Genomic DNA, 10000 nt, shown 5'->3' on the forward strand with positions numbered 1-10000 from the left:
CGTTATCACATAGGAAAACTGGCCCTTAGGGAGTCCCACGTAAATGCTACGCATTAAGTGATCAATCAGCCGCTTTGCCAGCATGGTTGTCCTGATAGTGTAGTGGTCATCACACCCGACTAGTGCTCAGCGGGACGTGGGTTCAAATCCCGCTCAGGGCAATAGGCCTTTTTCGATATATTAAAATTCAGCTTGATAGCGAGTCAGTGAGGAGAAAGACAAAGGAAAGTGGATGATATGTAAATATTTTTCACATTAATTCCCACTTCTCTTGAAATTTGCTCTTAAAATTTCTCTAGGAATTCCATTGTTATCGTGATTCCCTCCAGCTTGCTGATCTTCCTGCTCGGTATATCGCGTTACATCATAAATATTCTTGCTCTTTGGCCATTTCAACTTAATCAAAAACATAAAAACAAACAGCGGTTACAAACATAATGATAAAGCCCTGTAAAGTGCATTTTACGTTTGACTTGCATGACGTTTCGTATGCTACAACATACATCTTCAGAAGTGACGTGGGTTGAACTTGTTCACATGTATGTTGAAACGTCAAGTCAATAGTAAAATGCGCTTTATCGTTATGTTTTTGATTATGTCGTGTTACATCTTAGCCCCTACCCGCAGCTTAGAGATGTAGCACCTTTCGGAGGATAAATGCTGCTTCCCAATAAGGTTGACATCTGGGTGCTTCCAATAATGTCTGGGATACCCAAGTATTTCTGCCATTTCCGAAATCTCCAGTGACCGTACCAAGAGCTCCATCAACCAGGGGTAGCTCTGTAACTTCGGCATCGTATATATCGAACGTACTTCTAGCAATAAATCCTGAAATCGCTTAACCTTCCAGTTGTCACAATATTTCTGTCGCCAGGCACAGCTACATCAATCATCATCCACTGGTGACTAAAATGAGAGTAATATCTGGTGTTGCATACGCTTGTCAGTAATGATGGTGGTGGTCCACAGCAATTTTAACAGGTCTTTCTCCACTACTGAGGCAGAGGTTGATGTTGATACCACTTCTCTCCACTTTCGAGGCCATATTTCCTTCATAGTTCCCAGTGTACCCTTAGTGCTACCTTATCAAGGCGCTTTCGATACTCCTTCTATGCCAGAATGGGGCACCCACTCGCCATATGCCACACGCTCTCCGAATATGCACTGCGTAGGCCACCCATAAGTGACTCATTGGTTTTATCAATGTGGTATTTAACCGAGTTGGTTCTCAAGGCCCGCTCTTGCGCCGCACAGATCATTCCCTCCGTCTCCTTCTTTAAATAACCACTCCGCATCCATCTCCAAGATTCCTCAGTCGCAGCTGCTTACGGTTTTCCTGGCAAAAACATCATGTGAAGGTTTGTCCTTCCAATCTCTTACCCTTTTACCCTTTCTTTATTAACATACAACCTCTCCTTGTACGCTCCCAAGGACTCCGTTGACACCCGGACACACTACCTCCTTACAACCAGCCTTGAGGATCGGTCAAGTAGTTACTCAGCGACCTACATTAGCTTACGTTCCTTTTCACAGCATTCTGCAATACTCATCAATCCTCTACCCACACCCGCACCCCCCCCCCCCTCCCACTCTTTCCTTGGTAGGTATAGCCCATAAACAACATTACTTCTTGCGTACTTGTCGCCCATTCCATAACGCAATATGATATTTTTGAGAACAATCATACTTCAATGAACTGGATATCCATTGTTTTGATGCAAATAACCCCCCTAAAAAAACTGTATTACGGGATTGGTGAAAATAGCGAAACTTGACAAAAATACGGACAATACAGTTAGAGTTTCTGGTTCCACTGAATAAATGTGACAGCCGATTGCGCTGAGCCCGCAGGAAATTTGGCTGCATTTTTTTAAATTTTATTTTGTTATTTTGTTTTGTCTTTTATTTTGCTCCATTTTGTGCTTCTCTAAAGAGGGCTTTTAAATTCCGTTAAAAGGTATTTCCCTCAAGGCAAAATAGTAGTTATTTACCACTGCAAAAACCGTGTTTCGTTCACCTTTGCTCAACGTATTATTGTCTTTGGATAAAAAAGATCGTGATCAGTCAAAGAAAGAAAATGCGATTACTCAGATTACTTGATTGTCAAAAAAGACTTAGATGGGACTCATCAATTGAATTTATGTAAACGAAATGAAAGAGTTCCTCAAGTGGCAAGCCGGTCATAGTAAACCTCTTAGCTGCTATCATTTGGCACGTTCAAATTATAGGTTAAACCAAAGGGACATACACTTGCATAGCCTGCATAGCTGGCGGTATTGTGTACTAGGCGAGGGAGATTTGGCGGCGGAGCCGCTGTAGCTCTCACTCGACTGGTACAGCGGCTCCGCCGCCAAATCTCCCTCACCTAGTACACAATACCGCCAGCTATGCAGGCTAACTCTTGCAGAATTCGCCTCTTCTCTCTCGAATATTGAAATCAGACCCTAAAATCAACAATCATCAGTGACAGCACAAATACTTCCGGTCTGTCACGAGGTGAAAAAAAAACGGGATGGAACGGACCAAAGCAACAAATTGAGAGCGTTGAAAACGTGAGCACTGGGAAATGGCAAAGAGTAGTAGTTATGCTTCATTTAAAAAAGAAAGGGGGAAAAACAAATTACAAAACCGGAAATAATCTCTTTGTTTAGGACAAACCAGAGGAACGCACGTGGTCAATTGTTTTCACACTTGTCAGTTGGGGGGATTTCCTGTGTCTTCTCTGTAACGAAGGTCAGTGAAGGTTAGTATCATTCGGGCGCCGTTGCGAAGATCTCTCACGGGTTGTGATAATATTTTACCCAACTGTTATGGATTATGAAGACGAGGGTTGCCTTCATGAAATTTTTGAGCGTCAAATTAAGAAGACGTCGCCGACCACAACAGCTGTTGTATCGGGAGATGGACGATCGCTCTCTTTCGCAGAGCTTGATAATCTTAGCGATATTTTAGCTGCAAATCTCAGGCATAAAGGAGTAAAAAGGGATAAAGTTGTGGGCTTATACCTTGAACGATCTCTGGAATACCCAGTCGCTTACGTTGCGACCCTGAAAGCTGGCGGTGCGTACATGCCATTAGAGCTGTCGTATCCGGAAAGTCTGTTGCGTTCGATTTTAGAAGACGCTCAGCCCGTGGCAGTTGTAACAAGCGAACATTTGAGAGATAGACTTCCCGACTCAGTGAATGTGATAATCCTAAGCGATGGATGGGAGGAGCGCTTGTTGAAAGAGAATGAATGTGGACCTGTTTTGGGAAAAGTTAAGAGTACATTAGATGATTTAGCCTACATTGTATATTCGTCTGGTACCACTGGAAAACCAAAAGGTAGAGTGTAACCGACGACTTTTACGCCTTCGTAAATATTTAACTAGTATAAAAAAAATTTTCACATTTGAAAGGGATTAGCAATAATGAAAAGCTATAACTAAGCAATTAGATGGAAACTTCTAAGTGTGATCTTGTTTAAAATATACTTAAAAGCATTTTGGCTTTAAAAACCTGATTGAAAAATTTTACTCCTATTATATTCGGATCTTTTGTTGGACGTATTTGACCGTATTTCGATGATATGATTTGATCACTAAAAGTATTAGGATTACGTGTTTGCCCTACGGCTGGACTGGCAAAAAGCTGTCAGCTGCCTTTTGGCCAGATTTGAAAAGCTATTAAATCAAACGATTTAAGCACTCGGCAGCCATAATTCCTGAGAATTCATGCTAATACTGTGGTGCCGGATTATATGTGAAAGCACTGCTCTATTTTCGGTCGCAGTAGCAGAAAGTCATCATTCTCTGTGGGTCTTTTGTATTTACCTTGAAAGAAGAAACACTGGCCCTGATTATGATAATTATGGTGAACCGAGCACTTTGTAGAGTGGCCTGGACCCGCGTCATAAATCGCGCGCTTTTTCTGAATCTTTATGAGGGCACTTTCTTTTTTGTCAGAACTGGCCGGCCAGACCCGTTAGTTTGCAAAGAAAATGCAACAAATTGAAGGAACACTTGCACGATAATCCCTCAAATTCTTATGGAGGAGTATATATCATCCTTGAGGTTTGTTAATTTGAAGGTGTTGTGGAGATAAAATGCCCGGTCTGGCTGGTCAGTTCTGTCAAATGGAAAGCGCCTGAAGGCTCACATAGTTTTTCTTAGTTTAGAAAGAAGCGAATCGTTAACTCTTTACAAGGTTTTTACAGTTTCTATAAAACTTAACTTAACTTAACTTAACTGAACTTTATTTACAAACAAATCATAATTATAAACAAGACCATGGTGGCCCGCAATTAGCATTGATTGCTATTCTAGGCGGGCCATTTACACTGCGGCATTATTACTGGCTCTCACAAGTAAACAAAAAGGCACTTCAAAATTTACAAGAATTATACACAAACAAGAATTACTCAAACAAATGCCTCGTACATAAGAGAAAAAAGTGTTTTAAAAAAAATGAATAAATAGAAGTACTGAACTATTGTAAAATCTTTGATTCATAGGTATTTGCTGTCCACATCGTGGTGCTGTATTCTCATACAAGTGGCGATTCAACAATTTTCCTTTTCAGTCAGATGACCGTGTGGCTTGTAATGTTTTCTTTGTGTGGGAATTACTTCGGCCACTTTTGCAAGGAATTCCTTTGTATGTTATCCCAGACTCAGTGATCTACGATCCCACACTTCTGCTCAAGTTTATAAAGAAACATGGAATAACAAGAATTCTATTCACACCATCACTTCTAGGTGAGTGCATGGTGATGGGAGAGGGAAATGTAATCAAAACAACTACATGATTTTACTTGTACGCCAAATCTTTTACATTTTTCTTTTTTTGCAGCAATAAGCTTTGCAATAGCAAAAAGGCTATTGGCTCCCTGAAATTTCTTTTTGATCTTGCTCCTGCAAGAAATCCCTTTGCTTTGTGACATAATGTCACAATTTCATTTTAATCAATGCTTGTTTCTTAGCCCAATTGTGAAAATTTGAAGGTCCAAAAATGCAGTTGAAAAAGTCAAGTACTAATGTTGCGTTTCTGTTCTTGTCAGCTTCTTATATGCAGTTGCAAATGAAGCAATATTTTTTCCTGCTTCTTGTTCATAAGCATCTGTCCTCCCATACACTCCAGGGCCGGTTGTTCAAAAGTCAATTAGGTTAATCCAGGATTAGCGTAAACTTTTGTTTCATGTTTTCAACTTTTTGGTGAAAGTTTCTTTTGCCTATTTTTGTTTTTCAAGATTGACTTCTTCTAATGTAGAGTTTTGCCGAATATCATCGTTGAATAGCGTTTGGGAGTAGAGAAATAAACTCCTTGGTTAATTTTAATCCGCTATTAGCGTTAATCGGCTTTTGAACAACCATCCCTGCCCTTTCCCTTCAGGCTTTTATTACCCCTTTATGCAATGCTATTCAGTATTGCAAATTGTGAGTAGCATTTCATTGATGTGTTGCTAAATGTTTTATTTTTCTCCTGTGATTGTCTGTTGCAGAGACAATTTTAACATGTGAACACAGTGACCTTGTAGGGCATCTGTCCTCAATAAGAATCATTTGGTTATGTGGAGAAGTTGTGACAACAGCGCTCCGAGATAGATGCATGAGGACTTTGTCATGGATTAAGCTCTTGAATCTATACAGTGTATCTGAATGCCATGATGTGGCTACTGCTGACCTCACAGATATGGCATTTCAAGATAAAGTAAATATATGATAAATGTTTTGACATTTGGTTATAAATTTGTGTCTGTGGAAAATCTAGAATCAAGCTTTTTTGAATGATTATAAATTACAAAGAACTATATGATCAGAAAGGTCCTCATCAAGATCCTTGGCTTCATTGGACCCCCTTCATGTTATATTTATGTCTTGGACAATGTCCTGACTTTGACCATTATTTATCCACTGAGCAGTAGCCCATCTGCTTTTCTTATTTTCTTCTATATGTCACATCCCTGTTATTTTGACTACCATCAAAATGGGTCTCCAGCTGTCTCCTCTCCTATGTAACCAGTCAAATTAAGTCTGTTCAAATATAAGTGCTTCACGGCCAACGTTTGCAAATACGTAATCCTTCCTTGAAATTATCCATGAAACTGAGTATTGAGCTTCACAGCAATGATTCTAGTTTACGTAATGCTGTTATATTTGTCCTACAGCTCTCAGATTCAGATAATAACAAGCGCAAGTTCTGTCCTGTTGGAAAGCTTCTTCCAGGAGTCTATGTTGCTATTATGGATGATGACCTAAAGCCTCTTCCAGTGGGTGTGTCTGGAGAGGTATAACATGAAAACAAAATAATATTTAGCTGAATTCTTTTGTCTAAATATTGCTGTCATTAGGAAAAACAAAAAAAATCAAACTAATAATTAATCTTAGGGAAAAAAGTACAGACCTCATACATTTAGCATGAAAAGTTATCTGCACAAGTTCTTCTTTGGTTACCTTTTTTGTTTGAATTTGTCAGAGGTGTAACAAATATTAACTTTTATTCCACTCATCCATCCATCATTGATCTCTCTTTGTTTTAGATTTTTGTTGGAGGCCCTTCCTTGGCTCATGGATACCTTAACAGACCAGAGCTGAATGCCTACAGATTCATAGAGTGTTCAGAAGGAGTTCCTGAATCTGCTGGACCAAGACTGTACCGCACAGGGGACTGGGGTTATCTGTTGTCGTCTGGCATGCTGGAAATATGTGGCCGGTGTGACTCAATGGTTAAAATCAGGGGATATAGTATTGAAACACAGGTGAGGACTTTAGGGTTAGGATCATGATAAGAAATCTATAGTTTTAAGTAAATTCAAGTTAATAATAGTACTGATATAATTCCTTTTGAGGAAAAGGGTATATTCCTGAAATAGCTAAAACTACATATTTCCGTTTAAAATAGTAAGTTAAGTAGCAAAGACATGTGGAATCGTTTTTGAAGGTTAGGGTTATGAAGGTTAAGTGATTAACAACCAACCTCGTCCCCAGGGCACTTTTCCCTGGCTTTGAGTGGGCAAAGCCAGGGAAAGGCGCCCTGGGGACAAGGTTGATTAACAACATCTAGCTCCACTCAAAAACTATGTCCCATTAACCCATTCTCTCCCAAGAGTTACACTTACATATTTTACTTGTTGCTGTTTCTAATGCCAGACAGAGACTATTTTACTTGTTGCTGGGGGCCAGGTTAGGGGGATGTAATGCTGAAAGGATTTTCATCATTAACCCATTCATACCTCCAACACCCTAGGATGCCCTCTATTGACGATTAAAATCGTCTGGCGTTAGATAGAGTAAAATCTATTAAGCGTCACTCTCAGGGGTCAATGGGTTAAAATCAGATTTAGAAAAATTAATCTGATTAATAATATACACAAAAATAATTACGCAATTCTAATTGGCTAAGAGCAGTGCAGTTCAGGTGTAACACCAGTGCAAAAAAATGTAATACCAGTGCAAATTACACATCAAAATTCTGGATTATTATTGGCTAATAAACAATAGGGTTTGGTCAGAACCAATCAATTTTTTTGTTTTCAAATCAAGTACGTGCCCTGGATGGCGTAATTTATGGAGCAATTTTTCCCTGATTGCATGATATGTGTGGGTTTCTTCTGCTTAATTATCTTGAAGTTCTTTTACGTATGTTATTAATAAGTAATCCAATAATTTTTCTTGTACGATTTGGAATAAATAAGCAGGACAAATTGCACTTGCCCAATTTTGGTCGTGTTTGAAAAAATTTTACTCATGCTTTATTTATTCCAAATTGCACGTGAAATCATGTGACTACCTCTGCATATATCATTACTATTACTGATCTCTTGTGTGGAACTAACATTCAGAGGCAGAGACCCTTCCTTCATCAGCAGAGGGACATCTTCAAGTAAAATTGAATACTACTAATCACACAGTCAGCTAATAAATTATAATTTTTAATCAATATAGCTGGTCATCTTCTTAATATTAATATCGTGGTGTGTTATTATTTCATTAATTTTACTCAGGCAGTAGAAGCTGCATTGCTACAACTGCCATTGGTCAGTGGATGTTGTGTAGCTGCTCACGGAGAAGAAGGCCAAGACAAGTACCTTGCTGCTTACATTGTTCCAGAAGGAAACAAAGTATAAATAATGTTGCATTATTTGTAAACAGATACACTTTCCTGGTATCCTCTTGTTTACTAATGCCACTGTCTGGCCCTGGAAACCTGATAAAAATAAATTTTGTGGTGCCTTGCTCTCTAATACTATTCCAGCTTCTGCCACTCTACTGCATTATGGCTTTTGTCATTATTATCAGGGGTTTCAATAGTTTGAGAATAGTAAACGACTGTTGTCATTGTCAAAATGAATTATTGTAATCATAATTAGCTTTGAAAGAATCTGTCTTTAATTAATAATTACTTCAATTTGAGGGAAAAAAGTAGGCGAGTTCTCTGAGTCAAGTGGCCAACATGTTTTGTCAGCTCTTGGTACTTATTGAAAGCACTTATTATTATTATTATTATTATTATTATTATCTCGCAGTATAAAACTTTGGAATGCTGTCCACATTATGAGTAGTATAGGGCGCATAACGTAACCTACACCACTTGAGAAGTTACAATTAGAAGAAAAAAAATTAGGTACGGAACCTAGTACAATTCTAATATACATAATGATAGGAATCTCTCTACTTAGAGAGCCAATTCAGAATATTATTAAATTCTATACTCTGTAAAACCTGCACAAAAATATGATGATATCATTATCTCTACTAAAAGCCTATTTAGAAAATTATTCAGTCTTATACTCTCATTATCTCTTATAAACCTACACGAGGCCATCATAATTTGGTTATCTCTACTAAAAGCCTATTTGGAATCATATCAAACTCTTATCCACTATAAAAACTGCGTAGAAAATAATTAAAATACAGGTTTTGCGATAACCCTTGTGTTTCTGGATTTCAGAAGAAAAAAGAAAACCTAAAGTCTAGTGTCCTTATCGCCCTAAGTATTTATCTTAAATGTTCTGGCAATGTTCAAAGTGTTTGAGATGACCAACTTCTGCATCCGCTCAAGTACACCCCGTGCTCTCGCTCCTATTAGCTTCCTCACCGACTTCTTTAGGTGTTTAGAATAACCACCCAATACGTCAATTATTATGTTGTACTGTTCAACCCTGTAACCATTGTATCTCTGCTTCAGCTCCCACATCATGGGACCATACTTGAGCGTCTTTTCCTCATCTTTCTTGGCTCTACTCTCAATCCATGGGCAGCTCATTTCAATTGTGTAAACTTCTTTCCTCTCGTGGCTGACAACACGCGCGTCTATCCGATTTGCTCTTACTTCGTTGTGCTCTGCATAGATGGGAATATCCCAAAACGCTTCACTCGTGGTGTTCTGGTAGGGTGGTTTTGGCATCGCCGGTGAGTACCATGGTGGAACCTCTTCTATCAGCTCATGCTCTCGGAGGAGCTCAAAAAAACAGAATCTTCAAGGCTGCATTATGCCTGTATAGGTACTTGGTTTGTGCCAGGAAGGAACATCCAGCCAGTACATGTGCAATGCTCTCAGCTACCTTCCCACATAACCTGCATAGGACTTCACCGTCGGTGGAGGTTTGCGTCTTTTCCTTTGAGTAGAGCTTCGTAGGTAACAACTGCTCATATAGCTCATACATGCCCGTGATGGTATATGTAGGGCATGTAGCCCAACCTTTTAGCCATGCAAAGCAGCTGGTTATGCTTAGGCTATCATCGTGCCATCTGATACGGAATAACTTTCCTTGCCACCTTTTTTCTTTAGTGATCTCCAAGAGCTGCAACTCTTGAGATTTCTTCAGCAGATTCCCAGCTCTAGCTGCAGTCACCACCTTTCCCTCCGTTGTAACACACACGGGATTTAGGATATCAAGCTGAAGTGTGATGTTAAGTTCTTCAGCGTACTTGGCTGCTTCCTTTACAAGCGACTGGTGACCTGATGCCATTGCGTGTTCTTCAAATTCTCTAACTGCTCCCACAGTCTGGTCCGAATTCTGA

General features: G+C 39.3%; 1 protein-coding gene across 2 annotated transcripts in view; it reads left to right on the plus strand.

The window, feature by feature from the left end:
• Window positions 1-2522: 2522 nt before the first annotated feature.
• LOC138000070 (uncharacterized) overlaps window positions 2523-10000 on the plus strand; it is a 25158-nt gene continuing 17680 nt past the window's right edge. Inside the window, exons 1-7 of one of the 2 annotated variants that reach the window (XM_068846218.1) lie at window positions 2523-2552; window positions 2652-2743; window positions 4493-4735; window positions 5479-5687; window positions 6145-6264; window positions 6517-6735; window positions 7981-8097. In XM_068846218.1, coding sequence (XP_068702319.1) covers window positions 5586-5687; window positions 6145-6264; window positions 6517-6735; window positions 7981-8097 — 558 coding nt within the window. In that variant the 5' untranslated portion in view covers window positions 2523-2552; window positions 2652-2743; window positions 4493-4735; window positions 5479-5585. Of the gene's footprint in view, window positions 2553-2651; window positions 3325-4492; window positions 4736-5478; window positions 5688-6144; window positions 6265-6516; window positions 6736-7980; window positions 8098-10000 lie in introns of those variants that run through there. The other variant, XM_068846217.1, reaches the window with a different exon arrangement.

The sequence above is a fragment of the Montipora foliosa genome, chromosome 4 (genome assembly GCF_036669935.1).
Source record: "Montipora foliosa isolate CH-2021 chromosome 4, ASM3666993v2, whole genome shotgun sequence".
Lineage (NCBI taxonomy): Eukaryota > Metazoa > Cnidaria > Anthozoa > Scleractinia > Acroporidae > Montipora > Montipora foliosa.